Source organism: Protopterus annectens, chromosome 7.part0 (assembly GCF_019279795.1).
Source record: "Protopterus annectens isolate FY-2018-M chromosome 7.part0, PAN1.0, whole genome shotgun sequence".
Lineage (NCBI taxonomy): Eukaryota > Metazoa > Chordata > Ceratodontiformes > Protopteridae > Protopterus > Protopterus annectens.
Window position 1 is genome coordinate 869,787,207 of NC_056739.1, and position 24,771 is coordinate 869,811,977.

General features: G+C 40.4%; 1 protein-coding gene across 1 annotated transcript in view; it reads left to right on the top strand.

Annotated features, from left to right (window-relative positions):
- Positions 1-455: 455 nt before the first annotated feature.
- SYNPR (synaptoporin) overlaps positions 456-24,771 on the top strand; it is a 1,219,710-nt gene continuing 1,195,394 nt past the window's right edge. The window contains exons 1-2 of the mRNA XM_044077441.1: positions 456-643; positions 751-816. Of these exons, the coding sequence (XP_043933376.1) occupies positions 626-643; positions 751-816 (84 nt within the window). The 5' untranslated portion in view covers positions 456-625. The remainder of the gene's footprint in view (positions 644-750; positions 817-24,771) is intronic.

Consider the following 24,771-nt stretch of genomic DNA (forward strand, 5'->3'; position numbering starts at 1 on the left):
CTCTTTACTATTTTGGTAACAAAATGAAGAGACGTGTTTTGCATTGGTTGAGAATGTGGTTTGTACCGTTTATTAAAACAGAGGGGGGAAAGCTAGAAACACTTTGGACTACTAAAACGTGCTTATCACGTTCTTTACATGCAATGCGTTAGTAAAGAAACTGAGATAAAACATATAAGGTACAATAGCAAATGCATTTATATTCTGGTTTCCAGCCGCTAGTTTTTGTATAAAAAGGTCTATATATGTCGCTTGCAAGACAGCTTGTTAAAAATAAAATTATCAGCTCGTGGGCAGAAGTGTCAAGAAGCGTGCTCCACAGCAGCGCACTTTAGATTTTTTACAAACAGCAATTAGTAAGAACAGGTGCAAACCTTTCACGGCATGAACCAATAGAAACACGCCTTCATTCGGGATCTTTCGTCCAACCAATCGGCTCCCGTCACCTAGTGCCGGTGCTGAGCCTGTTGGCATGGGGTACTTGTCGAGTGTTTACGAAGAGTGTTTCTCTTCGTTTTTATTAATACAGATTGAAATAGAACCCTTATATGCATATTTAGTTCTATAAGTGCCGCATTTATTAGCGGATATACATAGACTAAGAAACAAGTTAATTAAATAAAATATGGATGTGGTGGACAAGGTTAAGTAACGTTTTAATTTTTTTGCATTTGTGCTTAATACATAGTAATATTCGTATTAGCATCTGCTCCTTGCCGTTTTTTTACTTTAGTATTTTTGTTTTTGCAGCTCGTGGTTTCCGGTTCGTTTCGAGTTATAAAAGAGCCACTTGGATTGTTGCGTATTCTCGAGTGGGTAAGTTTTATGTGAGAAATAAGTAGAATAAGTGTAAAACTACAAAGATGTTAAGGCGGTCACACGACTAAATAAAATAGCGAACATAATCTGTGGTAGCCTTGTTAACAGTGTTTAATTCCAAGACAGTGAGTTGTGGCAGAAGTGGTATTGTTGTGGTAAGGTGCTGTAACAAGGCAAGCCGATAAAGTATTGTGAGTTAAAATTGTGTATTTAAGTCTTATTTCTAACACAAACTATTATGTTCTGATGTCTTGTTGAATGTGAACTAATCGGATAAAAAAGTCAAATGGAGATAACGTCTTCTTAAGTAACATGATTGTCTAGATATTTAATCTCCGATATATACTGTTATATTCCTTCATTCTTCGGGTAGTGATGTTACAGTAGCCAGTCTGTTTTGTAGGTAGGATGGTTGGAGCATAATCGGGTGGCTGTTTCCAAAGGAAGACATAATTAATATAGTACATGACGTCCAATTATTTTAGTTTTGCAAAATTAAAGTAAGCGGGAAAATGCGTTGCTGGAAACTGTACATTTTTACAGTTTTACATTTAATCTGAGATATTCTAAATTTCTGAAGTTTCCTACTTTGTATCTGAAAGTGTTTTGAATCATTATTAATTTGAAGACGTGTATTCGTAGTTGTTACACTCTTCCCGACTTCTTGTTGAATTCATAATGATGATAGACGAGAAGTCAGACGTTGTAGCAACTGGGGTTTAGAAATTTCAAATGTGGAGTATTGCTACTTGTGTGAAATATTTCTGGTATCTGAAAATATTGTGGCAGTAATGGCACTGAGCTTTTACTGAGTTCTCAACGAGCCACTGCAAATAAGAAACATTGAAAAGGCAAAGCGGGTGAAACAGATGTTTAAGAAAATAATAAAAAATAATTTCTAAGCTGTGGAAACATTGTAATTTTCTTTTTTTCTTTTTAAATCATAGTTTTTGGCACTTGAAAATACATTTTAAACGGAAGTGCGATTTAAAATTACATGATGTAATGGTTAAAATCCGTATAAATCTACTCTTCGATGAATAATCTGGATAACTCAACATTTTATATAGTAGCTATGGTTACCACGGTGTAAACTGTGAAGTTGTCTGTGCAGTGCTCTCTGAGTGAGAAACTGTACCAGTTCAAAAATAAAACTAGTGAAGCTAATGCTAAACCAATACAGCCTGTGGTGCACGTTGAGTAAATTTGGGGTAGGAAATGGCTTTCATGAACTACTTGGAAATCAGAGTGTAGTTTTTCTCCTAGATCTGACAGTGACAGTTTTGCATAATGTAGTGTTTTGTACATCCTGATAAGTGTGAATGCTTCATAGATACAGTTGTAAAGAGTATTAGCCATTTAACAGCAATGATATATTTCCTTGTGTTGGCCTTCTGTAAAAAGGAGTAGCAAGCATGTCACAGGTATTTTGAAATATTTTGAAAACGTTTAATTACTTGAGGATGTGCAGTAATTTCAGTGTGCTGCTTCTCCAGATATCGGTTAGGTAGGTTTATGTTCTTTTCAATTAAAAGTAAAGATTCATTATGTCTCTTGTAATTGCATTACCTGAAATTAGGAGAGCATTTACTTTCGTGATTTTTTTATATCATTACGTGAATTCCAAAAAAAGTTGAAATAATGCAGTTTTAAATACAATTGTATTTCATTTCTAACGTGTCTATATTCTTAATTTCCTTACACCTACTATTTGGGTATAAATAAGTTAGTCTAATCCCTCAAGCTTTCATTCTCTTAAGTAAGACATGTTTATGCAGGCATTTTTTGCAGACAATACCAGAGTTGTTTTGCTTCTCATTCTCTATAAAAGGCAGATAATAGCCTTAAGATGTTTTGAGTGCATCCATGTGTTAGTTTGGAGACCAGGGTTGGCTAAGTATCTGAAAATGGAAGGATGGTGTATAATAGGGATGAAATAGACCAAATAAGGCAGAAAGGCATTGGTGTTGGTCTATAGTTTATGGTTAAAACAACAGGGAGAGTCATCACCCATGTTATTTACTTGCATTTTACTGCTGCTGGACAGAGCTAGGCCAAATAAAGCAGAAAGGCATTAGTTTATGGCTAAAGCAACCAGGGAAGTCATCAGCCATATTATCTACCTGCATTTTATAGCTGCTGGACAGAGCTGCATTGGATTCTTTAATAGAACTGTATGAGAGTTCTCACACCAACATAATCCATAAGATGGCCATTGTACCAGGAGGAGGAGGAGAGTTGTCACTCATCATTGCTTCCTTTTCATATTTGCTGTTGATACAAGCATGCCAAAGACTTTAACTTGGTTTGCTATTTATTTATTGATTCTGTATTTTTTCCAAAGAATTACTTCATGTGCTTAGAATTATCCAAAGAAATGCAAAGTGGATGTGCTGACATATTTTTTCTTAAGATTAATGCTGAGTCTTTAAATTTCAGCCGTAAATATCTTCTTGTGGGTTGTATAACAATCTAAATGAAATGTTTAAATTCTGATTACTGGACGAAAGTATTTTTGTAGTGTTTGCAGTAAAAACTCAAAAGCCTGCCTAGAATGATTATTTGAAAGACCAGAGTTCATTTTTTATTTCACCTAACCTCTACAATAATTATCTTTGCAGATTCACTCTTTGCTCTGTGCTCTGCTTTCAACTAACATGTACTGTACCACTAGAAAAGTATCTTTTCAGGGGTTCACCTTTCTTTCCGTAAAGTAGTATAAATGTATCCCCTTGCTATTTGCAGCCTATGCCTTCCTTTTTCTGGTATCCTGTTTAAGCCCAGTATGGTAATTCAGATTATATTTGTTCCCTAAGTACTTGTGCATTCAAAAGAGTTTTCTAGAATTTAGTCTTGTACTATGCACTCCAGTACTTTTTATTGGCCTTCAGTACTTCTATTCATTTTATGTGGCATCATTTTCTCCTTGATTTGTTAACCTTTAATTTTTGTCTTTCCCTGGATAGAGTTCATGCCAAGATTTTGTTTGTCCCTTCCAAAGTGCATAACGCTGAGCACATTTAACAACAAATCTGAGTCACCATCCATTTATCCATAACACAAGACAGCTGTGTGTCTTTATATGTCAGCCTTTCTCTCAACTGTAATTATCACATTTAATTTTTGAACCAAAGACAAGTTAATGATGCCCAACAAATTGAAACAATACCTACACCAAGAAAAATGACGCACAAGGAAATTAGTGAAACCATATTAAAATATGCAAGTAAAACAACATTTTAGCAAGGGAACTCTTCTGTAATTCTACTACTTATATTAAGTCTAAAACTGTGCAAATGTGAGAAATGAGTAATACTCAATAATATAAAACTGCTCTTATACCATACTTGTGCAGTCTCTAACACTATCAGGTTTCATACAGCTTCCAGTTTGCAGCTGAGCACAATACTCCAGTTTAAATTTGGTGACGAAAGCATGGTGAAATGGCTCCTTCAAATTCAGAATCTGATAAAACAGCACTCAATAAGATCTACAATTATGTGAACTTTTCTCCAGTTTCTGATTTGACAGCAACACGGTGTGTTTGTATTTTCCATTGTTATCAAACAAGTTGACCTCTACTAACATTTTTCACTATTTGCCTTTTTTCGAGAGTACCAAGCAACCACCTCCAGTTAATGCAACCACATGGAGACCTGCCTGTCATTCATTTTCTACCAATTTGCTATGCGACAGTCTTCTAAAGCTCTGCAAAATAGAATCAAATAGGATTACTAAGACCTCTTGTACAAATGTATGCTTTCCATCAGCACATAGGAAAATACTTTGAATTTCTGTTAGCCTTGTTTTAACTGACCTCCCCTAAAACAGATGAGACGAAAAAACATGAAAATTACATGAGCTGTTTTAGACTGCCTTTATGCAAGAGGATCATGACTTCCAATTTCTAATCATTAAGACTTCTGTTCATATTTCTAACTGTTATAAAGCCTTATCTAAGGGCTAATCCTCAAACTGCTTGTTCAGAGTCTAGATTTTAAAAGGTAGGAAGTTCATATACAGTATTTTCATAACTGTCTTAGAAAAGCTACCTAATATGAATCTTCATTCATGGGATTTGGGACCACTGATTTTTGAAGAGAGCTGCTTTTAAACTTCTATATCCAGATAATTTAATCTTGTTTCACTTTTTTCTACGTTTACTCGGACAACTGATTTACCTCTCGTTAAATGTTATTTGCTCTAGGCATGGCTTATTTTATAGGGTAGACCGAGCACTAGTGTTTACTGACTAAGCATAACTCTGCGAGGAGAATGGGTAATCTTACCTATTTGCTGACGTGTTAAAACGTCCTCTCAGTGGAGGAGGTAAACGAGTAGGATTGTGTCACAGAATTGCACCAGTAATTCTGGAACTCATATTTGTGTTAAGTATAAGTATAAGAAGTGCATCAAAGGCAGTTTCGGACTATGGGAGCTCACTCTGGGACTGAGAACATTTCTAAAAAATGTTTTTTGCAACTCCACATAAGAATGAGGTGCAGCAATATAAACATGGATTATTTTATTAAATGTATTATCTGATTATTTAACTAGAAATTATGAAGCTGTATGAATTTCTTCTTGGGGGGGTTGTATCATTTTTAATGACAAGTCTTGTGACAGTTGCTTAGGGTGTAAGTTTTAAACTGTCAGGCTTTTCAGAGTGATCTTGGGGGAAAACGGTAAAAATTGAGATGCAATAAATTGATTTTTTTGCTTTCAGTTTTCCCCCTTAAAAGCAATGTCATGTAAATTAACAATGTAATGATTTGTATGCATAGGCATGTGGTTGTTTGCTTGTATATTTATTGTCCAGGGTAGAGCAATGATCCTGTGAGCTATTTCAGGATCAATATGTGATTTACAACCATAGAATAAAGCCTAATAGAAGGATGCACAAATTGTTTGGAGGTGATAGTACATAATAGAATCAATAATTAATTGGCATTGTACTCTGTCAGAGCATCAGTCCATGACATTTGTTTGGAGTTTGGAAATGTAGTTGAAGATTGACTGTTAGCATATGGTTGAAGGAAAAAGAAGTGCAACATTAATCATGCCTTATTTATGATGTGCTATAGTATATGCAGTTTATATTGAACAGTGAAAATATTTAAAGTGATTATGAAAATTACGTTTGTTATGAAGCCAATTTTTCTTCCAGCTACCAAAATATGCTGACTGATTTGCCTATTGTAAAATGTCCATGTATATATTACATTTAATCTTACCGTTATGCTTTAGATCATGCTTGAAGAGGATCCATTATGACTAGCTCATTTACCCAGTTAAAAGATAATAAAATGTAATTATATTGTGAGGAAATGGTTATATATTAGAATAAAGTGTGCCAATGCAATATTATAGCAACAATGATATTTTAAGGACTGTTATAAAACTACACTTGATCAAAGAAAATTATAGTATGACTAATAATGAAAAAAAATGCAACTAGCCTAGAATTAAAATTGCTAGACAGAGAGGACAGTGGGGAGAAAATTAAATGAAGGTAGGAAAGTAAGAAAGATAGAGAAAATGGTGAAGAGCAGGTAGGGAAGAACATAGGGGAAGAAAAAGAGAAAATGTATGTCAGAAAACAGATGAGACAGATTTTATCCTACAGAAAAAGGTGAAACTGGGTTCTTGGAAGTATCAAGTATTGCGATAAGAAAACACACAGGAAGCAGATGGTGAGAAATGGTAAGGAAGGTGGAAAATGGAAGGGTTAAATCATCTGGACTGATAATCCTGCATAAGAGGGGAAGAGTACCAAAAAACTATGAGAATCATTGTAGTTTTTAGGAAAGAACAGGGATTGTATTTCTATGCAGAAGTTGCATGCTGATGCCCTTTAAAGGTAAAAATCTACATATGATACATGACAGGGACAAACTGATATATCAACGGGAAAGAGAAAAACAGAATAGTTTGGTACAACCTGCTAGCAGATAGGTTCAGAGCAAACTTCACCCCCTGCCCCCGAAAGGCCCTTTTGACATCCCCAATACTTTTCCCGCACATCACATCTCCAGCAAGAACTGGCTTTGTCATTGAGTACCCTATTTAACTACAGCCTAAGTATAGATTTCATTCCACAAAGGTGGTGCCACTACTGACCCTGGAAACTATCACCCCATTAGCTTGACCAGTCTGATCTGTAAAGCCATGGAGTGTATTATTAAGGTGCTCATAAACAAGGACATAGGCAATCTCCAAGCACTTGACCCCACCCAGTTTGAATTCTTCAAGGGCAGATCTTGCCTGTTGAACCTGGTTGACTTCTTTGAGACTGTCACCAAGGCCGTGGATGAGGGAAAGTCAGTGCATACAGCTTACCTTGACTTGGCCAAGGCTTTTAACACAATCCCCCACTCAGGCATCATCAAAAAGCTAGCACAACTTGGTGTAAATCCCTATCTCATCAGGTGGGTGGCCAACTGGCTCACCGACAGGATCCTCATAGTCAAAATAGGCTCCTTCACCTCCAGTATCAGATCTGCCACTAGTAGAGTTCTCCAGGGATCTGTCCTGGGACCCCTACTGTTTGGCATCTATTTCTCAGAGGTCCAGGCAAAGAAAAAAGGCCTGTGGCTGACCAAGTTTGTGGACGAATGTAAGTTGGGTGCTGTCATTGACTCCCCAAATGATGTTAACATACTGCAAGAGGGTCTCAAGCAACTAATGACTGGTGCCACAGTCATGGCCACAAGCTTAATGCAAAAAAATGTATCATACCATTCGGCTAAAACATGACCCCTACCAATTATCACATTAAAAACAACCCCCTAAGCACACATCCTGTGGTGAGAGACCTGGGCACAACCTCACCTTTGACCATCATGTAGCAGCAGTGATCAGAAAAGCCTTATACTTGGTTCATCTCATAAGTAAAGGAATTACAGCCAGAAAAAAAGGAGATTATTACATCTCTATACTCCTTCCTTATTAGACCAATAACTGAGTTTAATGCCTCATTCGGGAGGTACCTCTCTAAATATCTGCATCAACTGGAAAGGCCACTGAAATACCTCTCAGAGAATCCATGGCCTCTAACACCTGTCCTATGCAGACAGGCTCAAATCACTATCACTCCACTTGATATCATACAGATTGAGCAGAGGTGATCTGTGTCACTCCTATAAGGCAATCTCTGACCCTGCCGTACTAGAGATGCTCCATATCCATAAGTCTAACTCCTCACACACTACCCGCTCAAAGGGTCTGAATCGAATATGTGACATCAGCAAAACCCACTGGAGAGAAAGGTTCGTCTCTCAGAGGCTAGAATAGACTTCCTATACACACCAAACACAGAGCACCTTGCTGACCCTCTTCAAGTGCAACCTTGAATGGATGGGAAACCACAAATTTGTCCCAGGGGTTCCACCTGTGTCCCTTACTGACACAGGTACTGACTGAGGTTTCTTTTTGGGGATACAATCTTGGCTAGGCTTGTAAGGGCCCCAGGTCCATTAACCTAGTAACTAGTTTTGGTAGTAGATATGGAGAAGGATGTCTTACATTTTTTATACACATCCTATAGGAATTAAACAATGGGAGCCACAACTAGAAAAGGTTTTCTTATTAATGAAAATAATGTTAAAAGTTAGAGATCTAATATATATATATATATATATATATATATATATATATATATATAGCTGGGATTAGGCTAGAACTAAACATTGATACTAGTGTTTATAATGAAAAGGAAAATGTGAAAAATTATCATTTTGAGAAATACAGCAATTAAAGGGAAAGTGAAACTTATGGATGGGTAGCAGGGTTTGATTAAATCATTTTTGTTATAATTGAAAAAGTGAGTTTACAAGTATAGGCTGGGGAGGACAAACAGAGACGCACAAGAAGAAAACTCTGGAATAATGAGACGCACAAGAAGAAAACTCTGGAATAATGAGTAAGTATGAAACATAAAGCAATACCCAAAATATCATAATGTGAAATTTTTAGAATTGGGAAAAGTGTAAAGGTATGATCTGCACTACAAAGACAGTCTGAAATTTTGAAGCTGGCAATAGTGAAATACCAAGTAAAGTGAAGATCAAAGATGAGGAATATGATTAACATGTAACTATCTATTTTAGTAAAGGGATGGTTTCTTTAATGAAGAGATGATAAAAAGGAGATTTAGTATTTAGGGAAGAAAGTAGAATATTGGCTTTGATCATACCTTCAACTGTCCAGATTTTCAAAGAATGTCCAGATTTTTGGCTCATATTTTTGGCCTTTTCCTCATAACATTTGTGGTTTTCTGGCAAATCAGTGGGATGCTCTGAAGACTGATGTCACTAAATAATGACAGACATTTGAGTTTTAGACTTCATAGCCTTCAGAAAATGTATATTCAAACAAAGCTTGTTACTCTATCAACTTTCTGTATTTACAAGATCATTATTTAAAATGTGTCCCTATTTTTGGGCCATTTTCCCTCATTTTGTCGTTCATAGGTTCATAGGTTTATACTAGGCTATCTGCCCTAAGGCATTTATAAGCTTAGCCCAAATTTTTGTGGCTTACGCCACCCCTTATATGAAAAAATACTGTGCCCATTAGTTTGTTGTGCCTCTGTCCAGCAGTGACACAGATATGATTCAGGTAAACCTATGATCTCCCATCCACAGGTCTAGATTTCTCTTGAACAGAGTCAGCGAGGTGCTCTGCCTCACATGGACCGGGATTTTATTCCACAGCATAGGGAGTCTCTGAGTGATAAATCTATCCCTCCAGCACGTCCTATTTATAGCCGTGCTAAGGTTTAAGTCGCTTGCTCTAGTGGTTTTGGTGGATTTGGATTTTTGAGGTGGAGCATGTCCATTAATTCCGGGTTGGACATGGCCTTGTATGTCAGGCACATGTCACCTCTGAGCAGACGGTATGCGACTGAATAGAGCTGGAGTTTCTTCAATCTGGCAGCATATGACAGATTTTGGAGTCCCTTTATCCTTTTGGTGAGGAACTTTGGGGTCTCTCCAATTGCTGCAGATGTCGGGTGAGATACATCCCTAATGAATGGGACATTGTACTCGATCATTGGTCTGATAAGTGAAGAGTACAGGGGAACAATGACCTCACTAGATCTGGATGTGAATCCCTTCATGATCAGGTGGGCAATGTAGAAGGTCTTTCTAACCACTTTAGCAATGTGAGTGTCAAAAGAAAGGCCACTGTCAACCTGGGTCCCCAGGTCCCTGATAACCTCTTCTGTGCTTAGTGGATTGCCACCTATATGGTAGCTTGGGGTTACCTTGTTTTTCCCGAAGGGTATGACTATACATTTTTTGGCGTTTAACTTCAGGCCATGGCTCTGGCACCAGCTATCTGTTTCCGTGAGTCCCTTCTGAAGGATATCCGTGTCAGATGCACTTTCCACTATGGCGCCAGTTTGCAGTCGCCTGCAAACTTTGTCAGCCAAAGTCCTCCCATGTTGGCCTGTACTTCTGAGAAGTAGATGCCAAACAATAGGGGCAAGGACTGAGCCCTGTGGGACACCACTTGTGACCGCTTGGAGTCTGACACAGTGCCAGCAACTCTAACCCTGTGGGTTCTGTCCTTAAGCCAGTTTGCAACCCATCTTGTGACATATGGGTTTACATTTAAGCTGGTAAGTTTTTCTACAATACCGAGTGGGGTATTCTGTCGAAAGCCTTTGCAAGGTCAAGGTAGGCTGTATGGACTGCCTTTCCCTCATCAATGGCCTTGGTGACTGTTTCAAGAAGTCGACCAAGTTCAAAAGGCATGATCTTCCCTTGACAAAGCCAAACTGGGTCGGGTCCAATGTCTGCAAGTCCCTATATCTTTGTTTATGAGCTCCATTATGATCCTCCATAGCTTTGCAGACTAGACTTGTTAAGCTTATGGGGCGGTAATTACCAGGGTCCGTAGGCGCCGCCTTTGTGGAGTGGGACCACAGTTGCCGTACACCACTCCTTGGGCACGTATCCTGTGGTAAGGCTGAGATTAAACAGCTGCCTTATGTGCGGGTTTAATTCCTCATTTAGCTCGTGTAGCACACAGCCGGGACACCATCCGTCCCATTGATGCTGTGTTTTAGCTTTAGAGAGCAGCTTTCACCTGCGCATTTGAGATGTCCGGGAGGCTACACTCGGCTGGGATAGTTATCTCCTTTAGGGGAGAGGGGTGAAGTTTGCACTGAACCTGTCTGCCAGTATGTTGGCAATGTCTGTGGGTTCAGTGATTTTTGTATCATTTTGGACTAATTCTGAGCATATCTGGGAGTTTCCACCCAGGTTCCTTACATAGCTGAAAAAGGCCTTATGATTGTCCTTTGAATCCATGGCAATTTTTCTCTCAAAATTGGCCTTAGTTGATTTTATGAGTGCTCGTATTTTTTACTAATAATGATCAGGGGTGACTTCCCTTTTATGGATTTTGTTCTATCATGTAATAGCTTTCTCCTCTTATTGTAAAGTTTGTTAATGGCTGGGGTCCACCAGACTGGACGTTTGCCCTTTGTGGAAAGAGTCTTGGTTTTATTTGGGATTGCCTGATCCATGCAGTCCTGGAGGTGTTCATAGAAGGCATTTGTAAGGGCTTCAAGAGCTTGGGTTGTGGTTTCCTCTGGCTCGGGGCCTTGAAGGATACCACACCAGTCTTGAGTAGTGTGAAGTTTGCTTTAGAGAAGTTCTTCACTATGGTCTTTTTGTTTGGGGTGGCGGGATGTGGATTTCCAGTGAGATTAGTTTATGATCAGATCTCACCAATGAGGGATATACTTCGGTGTGGAGCATTTTGTCCCCATGTTTGTGACAATGAGATCTAGTATATTTTCTCTCATGGGAACAGTGACTAGCTGTTCCATGGCATTTGAATTTATGAACTCCAGGAACCGTTGGGCTAGAAAGTTAGGGCTTGAGTAATGTTCCCAGTCTATATTCGGGTAGTTGAAGTCACCCAATATGATGGTGTTTGGAGATACATTTATACCCTCCAGTGTCTTCAGCAAGGCTGTGTGGGGTTCCTGAGTTTGAGAGGGTGGCCTGTAGCATGTTACAATTTGTAGAGCAGTTTTGCCTATGGTTAGTTGCACCTGGATGGTTTCGAGCTGCGTGCGTTGCCACCAACCTGGAGGTGTGGGTATCCTTTATGAATATGGATACACCCCCTCCTTTTGTGGTGTGGTCCGGGTTTTGGGGCCGGAACACATGATATGAGGTAAAACCTAATAGTGCCGGGGTGCTCTCAGGGGCCTTGAACCAGGTTTCAGTTACAGCACAGACATCGATGTTTTCCATACTGAGAAGGGCCTTGAGTGCGTGCATTTTGAGATTTAGACTTCTGGCATTGAGCAGCATTACCCTCACTTTCTTCCCATTTTTGTTTTCTAGAGTGGTAGGTTTAGAATTTGAGCCTTGCCTAAAAAAGGCACTATGGGGGTGGCAAGAGCCTTAGCCAGTATCCGGAATCCCAGGGGTGACAGGTGCAAGCCGTCCCTTGCGAAGCAGCGTGGCTTGTCAAGCATATCATCCCAGGCAGACAGACACTGGATCCCCTTTGAATGACACCAGACATTAAGCCAATTGTTAAAGCTGATCATCTTGTCTCTATATTGTGGCATCATTCTTGGTGAAGGAAGGATACTGCTCAGGGTAAGGGTCATACCTGCCTGGGCTACATAATCAGAGAGCTCCTCTATGTCTCTCTTCATGTAGTCCAGGGAGGTACGCGTCTCAGGTCGCTCACACCAGCATGGACAATGACTGTGTCATATTTGTACTTGCCGTGGAGTGACCCGAGTGCTTGTGTTATGTGGCGGATTCTAGCGCCCGATAGGCAGCTTACTGTGACCCTCTCCTTGTTCAGCCTGGTGAGTGGGACGTCAGTGTGTCTGACTATGGAGTCACCTATGACAAGTATGTTTGGTGTTGTATTTGGCCTTAAGGGCTGTGACTGCTTTTCACACTGCCTTTGTGGGTTTTGTGTTGCTTGTGGGGGGTCTTGAGGTAGCAGTTGTTTGGGGGTCTGCTTTGGAGGCCTTTGCTGTTTAGGTAAATTTTTACTCTGAGCCTCGAGTATGTCTTTGTGTGTTTATGTGTTTGATTCAGTGGAGTGGTAGCATTATGTGAGGCTGGTTTTGTGGTGTGTGTAGTTGCCTTCTCCTCCTGTCTGGTCTTGCCAGTCCTGAGTTGAGAGAGCTCAGCCTCCAGTTTGGCTAAATAGCTGCATCTCTCGCAAGTATTTGTGTTATGTGGGAGGAGAGGGTTGTCTGTGTACATGAGGCAGTTATAACATTGCCTCAAGATTCCCAGATTCACCAGCTGGACCGGAGAGGAGATTGACAACTGACCTTTGGACATGCTAGAATAATATTGGGAAATCCTTAATGAAAACAAGGGCCAGTGGGGATTGAGGGTGTAGTGCTTTTAATTTTTAGTGCTGACTTATATAATTGCTTTAGTGAGCAAGTGCCAGGTAACTTGAGTGCAATGTTACAAGTAACTAAATGCAAAAACGACAAACAGTAACTTTCTTTCAAGTGAAACAAGGAAATAAGTACAGTAAGCAATGCAGATATCACTAGTGATCCACAGAAGCACTGAGAAGTTGCGTATTAGGTGGAATTAGCTTCCAGGGAAATAACAAGCAAACAAACAACAAGCATATAAACAAAGCTAGATTCAGCAGGCCTGGATCTAGTCTATGCTAGAGCAAACAAGGTGAACCAATTTCAGTAAGATACAGTTCAAATATTCAGGCACTATAAACCTTTAACCAGAAATTCCCAGCTCAGAAGGGCAGAGTCCAGCCTCTTCTCCCACAAGAGTGCAGACCACGAACCTTCTTAATGTAAAATAACTGGCCTGAAGCCCAAGTGCCTAAACCAGAACTAATACACTTGGACACTGGGCTCTCAATCAGCAGTTCCCAACTTAGAAGGATGAAAGCTACCTGTCCTGCCACCACAGTGCTTGCCACAAACCTTCCTAATGTAAAACAACTGGTCTGAAGCCCAAGTGCTTAATCCAAAAGACTTGAATGATAGCTACACTTTAATCAAGTTACAACCAAGCAGTAATAAATACCATTGAATACTTTAGAGAATGTCTGAATTAGTGCTCAAGTTACACAAATAAAGCTAGATCCAGCAGGCCCGAATCCAGTCTATGCCACAGCAAACAAGGCGCACCAACTTCAGTAAGAAACAGTTCAGATATGCATGCACTATAAGCCTTTAACCAGAAATTCCCAGCTCAGAAGGGCAGAGTCCAGCCTCTCCTCCAGAGTGCAGACCACGAACCCTCTTAATGTAAAATAACTGGCTTGAAAGCCCAAGTGCTTAAACCAGAATTAATACACTTTTAGAATAACAGACACTGAGCCCTCAATCAGCAGTTCTCAACCTAGAAGGATGTAAGCTACCTGTTCTGCCACAACAGTGCAGACCACAAACCCTCTCAGTGCAAAACAACTAACTGGTTCGAAGCCCAAGTGTTTAAACCAAAAGGCTTAGAATGAGTTACACCAAGCAGTAATAAATACAATTGAGTATTTTAAGATGATGCAAAAGTAAAAAGAAGTAGGTAAAAACACAAGTACAGTAAAAGCAGATGAAATTTTTTTTTTTTTTTTTTTTTTTTATTCCTGAACAAGTGCTGAGATCAAAGAAACAGATTTGAGTGCTGAAACTAAAAAACTGGCTAGTTATAAGAAAAAAAAAAACAAGCTAGAAGGCTTCCCTCAAACACAGAAGGGCTTGGGGGCTCAGAAGCCTACAAATAGTCTGTACCACTTAACAAGAAAGGCAGGAAATAAGCTTAATTTTTTTTTTTTCTATTTCCCAGATGCTCTCTTTGTACACAGTAGGAGTGCCTGAAATCAGAATATGATCTCACTGCACTCAGTTGAGTGAGCAAATGAGATGGGCCCAGAGGCAGGCTGAGGGGCAGTTTCAATGCCACTAAGATTAACACCAAAACAAAATCAGGGCAGGTGGGTGGGAATAACAGAAGAGCAGAATAACTTCAGTTAAAAATTCCTTCAACACTCCTTCATACACAGTTTAAATCAAATTAAATACTGTATAATACTGTATTTTTTTTTAAAAAAAAGAGCAGATAAAGGTACTTAAATTCTCTTATACGTCCAGTTGAATATAACCAAGTTCTTAGCTGGCCAAGCTGAAGTTTTAAAGCAGGAATTATTTCACATGCACCAGTTTAAATATGCAAGGACAGGAAATCAAAGAATGTGGCTACCCCCACACCTGTAATTACTAGCAAATAACAAAATTCAGCCAACACTAGCTTCAGTTCAAGTTACTGAAGAGCAGAATAACTTCAGTTAAAAATTCCTTCAACACTCCTTCATACACAGTTTAAATCAAATTAAATACTGTATAATACTGTATTTTTTTTTAAAAAGAGCAGATAAAGGTACTTAAATTCTCTTATACGTCCAGTTGAATATAACCAAGTTCTTAGCTGGCCAAGCTGAAGTTTTAAAGCAGGAATTATTTCACATGCACCAGTTTAAATATGCAAGGACAGGAAATCAAAGAATGTGGCTACCCCCACACCTGTAATTACTAGCAAATAACAAAATTCAGCCAACACTAGCTTCAGTTCAAGTTACTGAAGAGCAGAATAACTTCAGTCGTGCTTTGTCCAGATTTTGTCCAGATTTCTTGCACTAAGAGGTTGAGAGGTATGGCTGTGATGTAGAGAAATATGTGTTTAAAATACCACTGAGGGACTTGTATTAGGCTTTTAAGAAGAACATTAGGAAATAAGACATTCTAGGTAAATGAGACTATCCATGGAGCAAATAGTTTATGACCAGGATAAGGTGTATTTAGAGGTAATTAAATATGTAGCAGAAATGTTTGAAGGAGTAAAGTTCTGAAAAAGAAGTAGATGTCATTTGTGAATGGTTTAACAAATGAAGAGCTTACATGGGTGTAATGATGGAACAACTAGTCCCCAAAGTAAGGAGAAACAAGAAGAGCAGGAAACATCTGAAGAAATATGGACATGGGAAAGAAAAACAGATTTAATATGGTACAATATTTATGCAAAGGAGAAAGCAAAACTAATCAATGCAAAAAGAGCAAGAGAAATACAGGCAAAGACATCCAGATATGGAAAACTTTACAATACAAAAAAATAAGAAAACAAAGAGGAAAAGTAGAAAAGATGATTGCTAAGGGAGAAGTTAAAGAAATAGAAGCTGAAGTTATGAATTACCTGCAAAGTGAAGGATTTATGTAGAAAATTTAATTCAGATAACGCAAGAGGATTGAGCAACAGACACCTAAATTAAGGGGAAGCCAGTGGAGCAGGAAGCATCTAATCAGTTGACATATGAAGATACTTAGGAGCCTGCCATAGGAAACCCGTACAAAAGTTCAGTTGGAGCTATACAGCAAGGGAAAGAACAGGAAGCTGTTTCAACTCTGACACAGTCAACGCCGTGGAGTGATAGGCCAGTGAGTTCCCATATGAAAGAGCAATGGATGACACAAGGTGAAACTGAAGAGAACGTAGTACAGGAAAAAGCCCTGGAACTTTCTATAGAATGTCCACAGGAAATGGCAAAGAATGTGCCCTCAGTTTAAAAAAAAAATGATCTGAGAGAAGAGTTACTTGATTTAATAGAGATGGATAGACATATTAAGGTCAATGAAATAAATAGATTGCAGACACAGCCAGCTTTAGGCACCAGCGAGCCCTGATGTCGCTGGGGGCCCCCTGTTCCCTGAGGGCCCCCAACTACAGCAAGTTATCCTGATATTTTGTTACATCTGTCAAACCAACAAAAGCCAGTACAGTATTCTTGTATACTTAATAAACCACATGGATAATAACTCTGATTTATACTGCCTTTAAAATTCAAAGATATTTCTGGTTGTAGTAGCAATATTTTGTCAAGTAACAGGCACCAGAATGAATTCTATTAAATATTTTAACATTGACATAGTACCTGTGGCTTAGTTACATCCCGCTGTTGGACATTTTCTCCACTTGCTGTACCTATGGCTGCAGGGGGCGCCCATAATCATCCTTGACTGTGTGGGGGGCCCACAAAAGCTACTACAGGTTAGGGAAAAATGAGGAAGAAAAAATGTATTAATTTACTAGCTATGCTCTTTCACCTGAACTGGGCGGTGATATGACCCTGTTAGGATGAAGCTGATAATTTAACATGAGCAGGGTAAGCACTAGAGGGATCAGCAGCCCAGAGTGACTTATCAAAGTGCAGATTTTGGATTTTAAGAAGAGCTGATACTTCTGATCATCAGGAATGGTTTTCTCTTTCAGGGAGTTTTATAAATACAGGCATAACACCAGATAGTATAACTCTCAATTCCTTTGCTTAAGAATTCTGTGCAGTCACAAAAATAATAGAATAAAGGCTCAGAATCAGGACTACATTTTAAATATTACTCTAATGCACTTAAAATATTAGTAGAATAACACCTTTTGCATCAACACATATTTTTGGACAATAAGTATAAAACTCCGATGTCTGGATTGATTGACTGTTTGTAATCCTGAATTATTTACCAGCAAATCAAACTTTTTGTGAAGGAGAAAACAAACGTATGAACAAAATCAAGGAAGGTCTGGGAAATCAGGGACTGTGACAGGTATGCATTACTGCCCAATGAGGTAAATGAGTGACTTACCCCTGCTGCTATTTGACGATTGCTAAACAGTCACTGATTTGGTGTGGCGGTACCCGTGTTGCACAATATATTGCTGAAATAACTACAAAACCAGGACTGTTATGGCTTATGCTTGTGTGTGTGTAAAAAATATTACTGATTTTTGTACGTGCATGCACCCAGCAATGCCAGGACACAGACATTATTCTTCTGGTTATCAGTGAAAAATGTACTTAACAAGTAATTGCATTTCAAAAATAAGACATAAGGTATATCACAGAACATTCAGACAGTTAGATCTTCTTGGAGTTTGGTGGCCCCTCTCAACAGACTGTATAAATGGATACTGGGGGCTCTCTTAATCATCTTTAACTCTGTGCAGATCCCCACAAAAGCTATTGCTGGTTGAAGAAAAATGAGGGCAAAAATGTATCAATTTTCTGATCGAGCTGTTTAACCTGAACAATGCTGAGATATGACCTTTTTAGGATAAAGCTAATAGCCTCTGGTTTCAACCACACCCATTCTAAAACCAGCCCTGCTCAAATGTGTATACAGAAAGCTGCTGGGGATCTGGGGATTGTGTGGTTATTACAACTTTAATTTTCATCACAATCAAACCTTAGAGGTATGTACATGAAGTCATTATAGCTTGTGATTGATTATGGTGGTCATTATTTATGTTTCTTACAGACCCCAGAGGTGTAAAAAGGTTACTGTAGCTTGTGTAGGGGTGGTGTACTGTCTAAGAGCAACAAATGAGAATATATTACTGAAATCATTCTCACAATCATACATCAGGCACATATACATGGGGCTGACTTTGAGGGTTAGCTGTGAGGAAGCATGCTGTGTATACATATCAGCAGTCACTTGAAATATATGGCTAAGGCAATTTAAACCTCTACTTTCATCCTAGTCTAACACCAGAGGGATGTATAGGCAATGACCATCTTTTGTGGGGGATTAGGGAAGGAGGCAGTATTCCCAGATAAGACCTATGTATTTCCAAAACTGGCTTGTTAGTTTGTGAGTTACTATTTTGTCAGCTTTGAACGTTAAACCTTGGACACAACGTAGTCTTCCTTAATAGAAAAAAATAAGACTGAAATTCTTTTCTTTTTCATGATTTTTGTTTAGGCCACCATTGGAGTAAAATGCTGAGAAAATGCTTGAAAATGCATCCCAGGGCACATATGTAACTCCTATGGCTTTGGGGGCACCAGCTTAATTGAGTTATTTCCTAAATGGTTATTACTGTGCTGTCTTGGTCAGGAAAGGAGTGCTGAAAGGATGGAAAGAAAACTAAAGCTGAACAGCAACAGTGAATTTCTTTCCTTAATAACCATTTCTGTTCAACCCATTATTGGATGAAAACATTGTGTAAAAAGAAAAAAAAAACTTTATATATGCTCTGAAGTGCATTTTTAAAGTTATGGCTTCTTGAAAAAGCTGAGAGTAAGGCAAAATGTGAGAAAAGGAAGAAAAAAGTAATGTGCATGGTATGGGGAGCCCAAAAGGGGGTGGGGGATCAGAGGAGAGGACTGGAGGGTGTGCGGGGGGTGTTGAAACAGTAGGCCTAGTCATCACTTCATTTAAGACCAGACCTGTACATATAGTTGTAATGTATTGTTTGTGTCTTACGGCTTTTCCCGGTTAGGGGTCGCCACAGCGGAACTCCAGTCCGCTAATGATTGGCAGTTGATTTTTACATACCGGCTTGCCAGGCCTGACGCACAACCTTCAACGAAGGTACGCCCATTCACGTATGTCTCCACGCAGAAGACGCTCTAGCTGAGAATCGAACCGGACAGCGTCTTACTGTGAGGCGACAATGCTACCACAGCTCATTGTTGCAACTAAACGCCAGTAACTGTAAGTGTCCCTTTGTTAGGTCAACAAAGTGTGGTATATAGGCCTGTTGTAATGTAATAGCTTGTGGCTAAGGTCTGTCTGTGTGTATTACTCTTAAAAGTTTGCAGCACTAACTAAAAGGTTTCTTAGGAGATGTGGCATTGACAGGATGATACTTATACTGGAAGTGCCTACGGGGCCCCCAACTTGACATTTGCTGGGGGCCCCAAAAATGCTAACACTGGCCCTGATTGCAGAAGGTCAAATAAACCCAAAAAAGTTAGAAGTTTGATAAAACAAATGAACACAGTAATTAGGACTGTCCATAGAGATTCATGCGATATAACAGAAGTAAATAGGATACATTACTGTGCAACCAAATTAATAACAGATAAAGTCCTATCACAAGAACACAGGGTAGTAAGGGAAAGTATGGGGAGAAATCGAATGCCATCATGGAAGTATCGAATAAAGAAAACTATAAAGCAATTAAGAAAAGAAGTGTCACTCTTGGAGTATAGAAGAAGGAACAGATCAACAAAAATACTCAGAAAGATAAACGTGATAACAGCAATGTGCAGCATTATAACAGATCAGCATGATCCATCGCAAATAATAAACTAAAAATATCAGCAGAGGCATAAAACTTAGAAGACGCACAGATAAATATAAAGGAAAAGTACAAAATAAGCAATTTATTGATGACCCAAAAAGTTTTCTAGAAAATTGGGAATCAAGGTAAAAGGAATTAAAAGACCACCAAAAAAAGAAGAAATGGATAGGGGGAAGTATTTCTGAAGATTCTGTGGAACATAACTTCTTCTTTTGGCTGCTCCCATTAGGGGTCACCACAGTGGATCAACTGTTTCCATTTTTTCCTGTCCTCTGTATCTTACTCTGTCACACCAACCACCTGCATGTCCTCTCTCACCACAACCATAAACCTTATCATAGGCCTTCCTCTTTTCCTGTTACCTGGCAGCTTCATCTTTAGCATCTTTTTCCCAATATACTCTGCATCCCTCCTCAGCACATGTCCAAACCAACATAATCTTGCCTCTCTGGCTTTGTGTCCAAACCTTCCAACCTGGGCTGACCCTCTAATATACTTATTCCTAATCCTGTCCATCCTCATCACACCCAGTGCAAATCTTAACATCTTCAACTCTGCCACTTCAAGCTCTGACTCCTGCCTTTTTGTCAATGCCACTGCCTCCAACCCATATAACATAGCTGGTCTCACTACCTTCTTGTCGACCTTCCCCTTTCACTCTTACTGGTACTAGTCTGTCACAAATCACTCCTGACACTCTTCTCCACTCACTCCATCCTGCCTGTACTCTCTTCTTCACCTCTCTTCCACACTCACCATTACTCTGAACTGTTGTTCCCAAGTATTTAAACTCATCCACCTTTGCCATCTCTACTACTTGCATCCTCACCATTCCTCTATCCTCCCTCTCATTCACACACATATATTCTGTCTTAGTCCTGCTGACCTTCATTCCTCTTCTCTCTAGAGCATATCTCCACCTCTCCAGGGTCTTCTCCACCTGTTCCCTACTTTCACTACAGATCACAATGTCATCTGCAAACATCATAGTCCACAGGGACTCCTGTCTGAGCTCATCTGTCAACCTGTCCATCACCATTGGAAATAAGAAAGGGCTCAGAGCTGATCCTTGATGTAATCCCACCTCCACCTTAAACGCATCCGTCACTCCCACCACAGACCTCACTGCTGTCACAATACCCTTCTACATATCCTGTACCACTCTTACATACTTCTCTGACACTCCCAACTTCCTCATACAATACCACAACTCCTCTCTGGCACCCTGTCATATGCTTTCTCTAAGTCCACAAAGACACAATGCAACTCCTTCTGACCTTCTCTGTACTTCTCCATCAGCACTCTCGGAGCAAGCATCACATTTGTAGTGCTCTTTCCTGGCATGAAACCATACTGCTGATCACTAATCATCACCTCCCTTCTTAAACTAGCTTCCACTACTCTTTCCCATAACTTCATACTGCAACTGGTCAGTTTAATCCCTCTGTAGTTACTACAGCTCTGTACATCACCCTTATTCTTAAAAATCGGTACCAAAACACTTTTTCTCCATTCCTCAGTCATCCTCTCACTTTCCAAGATTTCATTAAACAGTCTAGTTAAAAACTCCACTGCCATTTCACCTAAACACCTCCATGCTTCCACAGGTATGTCATCTTGACCAACAGCCTTTCCATTCTTCATCCCCTTTATAGCTTTCCTTACTTCCTCCTTGCTAATCCACTGCACTTTATGATTCACTATCTGCATATCATCCAACCTTCTCTCCCTCTCATTCTCTTCATTCATCAGCCCCTCAAAGTACTCTTTACATCTGCTCAACACACTCTCCTTGCTTGTGAGTATGTTTCCCTCATTATTCTTTATCACCCTTAACAGCTGCACATCTTTACTAGTTTGGTCCCTCTGTCTAGCCAATCAGTAATGGTCCTTTTCTCCCACCTTAGTGGCCTTCACCACCTCTCTCTGTGCCATGCACCTCATCTGCTTTATACTCTTGCCTACTTTCTTCATCTCTCTGACAATCCCACCTCTTCTTCGCCAACCTCTTTCTCTGTATACACTCCTGTACTTCTTTATTCCACCACCAGGTCTCCTTGTCCTCCTTCCTCTTTCCAGATGTCACACCAAGCACCTTTCTAGCCATCTCTCTTACTAGCTCTGCTGTAGTTACCCAGGTATTCGGTAACTCTTCACTGCTACCCAGTGCCTGTCTTAACTCTTCCCTGAACTCCACCTCACAATTACCCTTTTTCAATTTCCACCATTTGATCCTTGGTGCTGCCCTCACACTCATCCTCCTCCTCTTGATCGCCAATGTCATCCGACAAACCACCATCCTATGCTGCCTAACTACACTTTCCCCTGCCATCAGTTTACAGTCTCCAATCTCCTTCAGACTGGCCCTTCTACATAAGATATAATCCACCTGTATGCATCTTCCTCCACTCTTTTGTATGTCACCCTATGCTCCTCCCTCTTGTTAAAATATGTATTCACCACAGCCATGTCCATCCTTTACGTAAAATCCACTACCATCTGATCTTCTGCATTCCTTTGCTTAAAACCATACCTACCCATCACTTCCTCATCCCCTCTGTTCCCTTCACCAACATGCCCATTGAAATCTGCTCCAATCACCAGTCTCTCACCCTTGGTTACAGTCATCACCACTTCATCCAACTCACTCCAAAATTTTTCTAGCTGATATTGTTAATCCTCATTCATTCCTTACGTATGGGGTATCGGTTCCGACCTCGGAACTGAGCCGGCCATTTTCCAAGCTCGCGCCAGCTTCAAACTCTCAAGCTAAACTCTTACCCACAACCCCCCTCTCCCTGTTACCTCAGATTTTGTTTGCCGCGTTTCCATTCGGTCATGTCAAGCTACTTCTCTTGAGCTAAGTACAGTTATTTGTTGTTTTATAGTCTTTCATATTACTTTTCTGTCAGAAAAGTTTATATTTCATTGTCATGTACCCTATCGCATCTAGTGTACATATTTTCTTCAGGTTTCTCTGCTCTTTTCTCTACCTTTTTACCACGAGGTATTCTCTCTTTACCATCATTGGTATTCCTTCCCTTTTTGTCTCATACCTTCGGGTATTCTTTTGTACTATTGCTGGTACCTTTTTCTATTAATTAATTTGCTGTCATGGCAGATAAGAAAGGTAGTCCGGGGTTTAAGTGGTGTTCTGATTGTGGACACAAACTACCTACTTCTGATGCACACTCTGTGCATTTATTGTTTGGGGGCATCTCACTTGTCTGTTGACCCGCCCTGTACTATCTGTGAAAACTTTTCAAATAGAACTTTGTTGGAAAGGAAAAACAAGCTGTTGCTGAAGGGACTTCTTAAATCTTCCTTTTCATAGGCTATTTCAGGGTCGGAGGCCTCAACCCCTCCTAGAGACCATAAGAAAATCTTGGATGTTCCTACCAAGGCTAAATCTTTGCCTTCGTCCCCGGCTGGGGACTCCTGCCAACCAAAACCTAAAAGGGCTAAAGTTTCAGCTCCGGAGCTCACTCAGTCAGCCCCAGTGCTTTCGGTGCTTAGACCTTCAGCACTGAGAACTTCGGCTCCTTTAGTGATCTCGGCTCCGTCTTCTCCTGCAGCCTTCACTATATCAGCACCGAGGGGCTCCTCAGTTCAGACTATTACCACTGTATCGGCACCGACCATTCAGTCGGTGCAGACCTTGACCACGTCGGTTCCAACAGCGTCATTGGAACTGATGCCTTTATTGTTGACTCCAGTTTTGTCGGTTCCAGCTTCAGTACCGACAACCACTTCGGCACTGATCCCTGTGTCGGTGCAGACCATGACCTCAGCACCGATGACTTCTTCAGGGCAGTTGTCCTCTATGTGGATGGGTGAGATGGGCACCGTTTGCCTCTTCTGTGGACAGGCCTGTTTCTCCCTCAGTCTTCGTGAGGTCAACTAGAAGCTTTTCTGAACATGATGTTTTGCGTCTTGTGGATCAGGTGCTCTTGGCCAGAGGTATTCCACCCCTCAGGAGCTATCCTTCCTTGGGAGGTGATCACATGTCAAAGACCCCTTCTTATTCTCCTCCTTAATTGCCTTTGAAGTCTGTGGATATAGCACAGTCTTCCACTTCTGCGGTCCCCTTTATGGATATCACTAAGGATCCGCAGTTTCCTTCATGGCAGGAAAGTTTTGCTATGACCCAAGATGTGAGTTGTGACAAATATAGTTTGCTGCTCCACAGCCATCCAGGGACTCTGGGTTGGCAGGCTGAGCCACTTAGGGGAAGGGTGACCCCTGTCCTAGACATTCACTCCTCTTCAGGTGGACCAGCCTTCCAACTGATGGAGAAGGCTTTCACTGCTGCTGGCAATACTGGACTGTCTATATCTCCGTCCTCCTCTGGTACACTGGTTTCACAAGTCGCACCTAGTGGACAATGGGTGCAAGGGCCTCAGGACATATTCCCACAGGAATCCCCTTTTCTGCTGTCTTCTCCAGCTTCTCCTGCTGAGGAGGTCCACTGGAAAAGTTCGTGTAAGAGGAAGCACATGGACTCCACAGAGGAGTCCCTCACTGAAGACACAGATTTTGATGAGGGGGAAGGATCCCCCTGGTCACCCTCTGAGGTATCCTTTGGTGATATCCTCAAAATCCTGAAACAGAGAGGTGACTGGCAGTCCTCTAATCTGACCTCTGAGGAATCTGTGTTCCTGCAGGCCTTTCTCGTTTGGCCCCCTACCTCCTGCCAATGAACTTGTCCGGCTTATCATGCAGCATGCTTGGAAGGCTCCTGATACCATTGAAGCTATTCCACGGAGGCCAGATAAGATTTTGTCCCCTCCTCCTTCGGATCCCCATTGGTCCAAAGGTCTTCCTGTGGATGCTTTGGTGG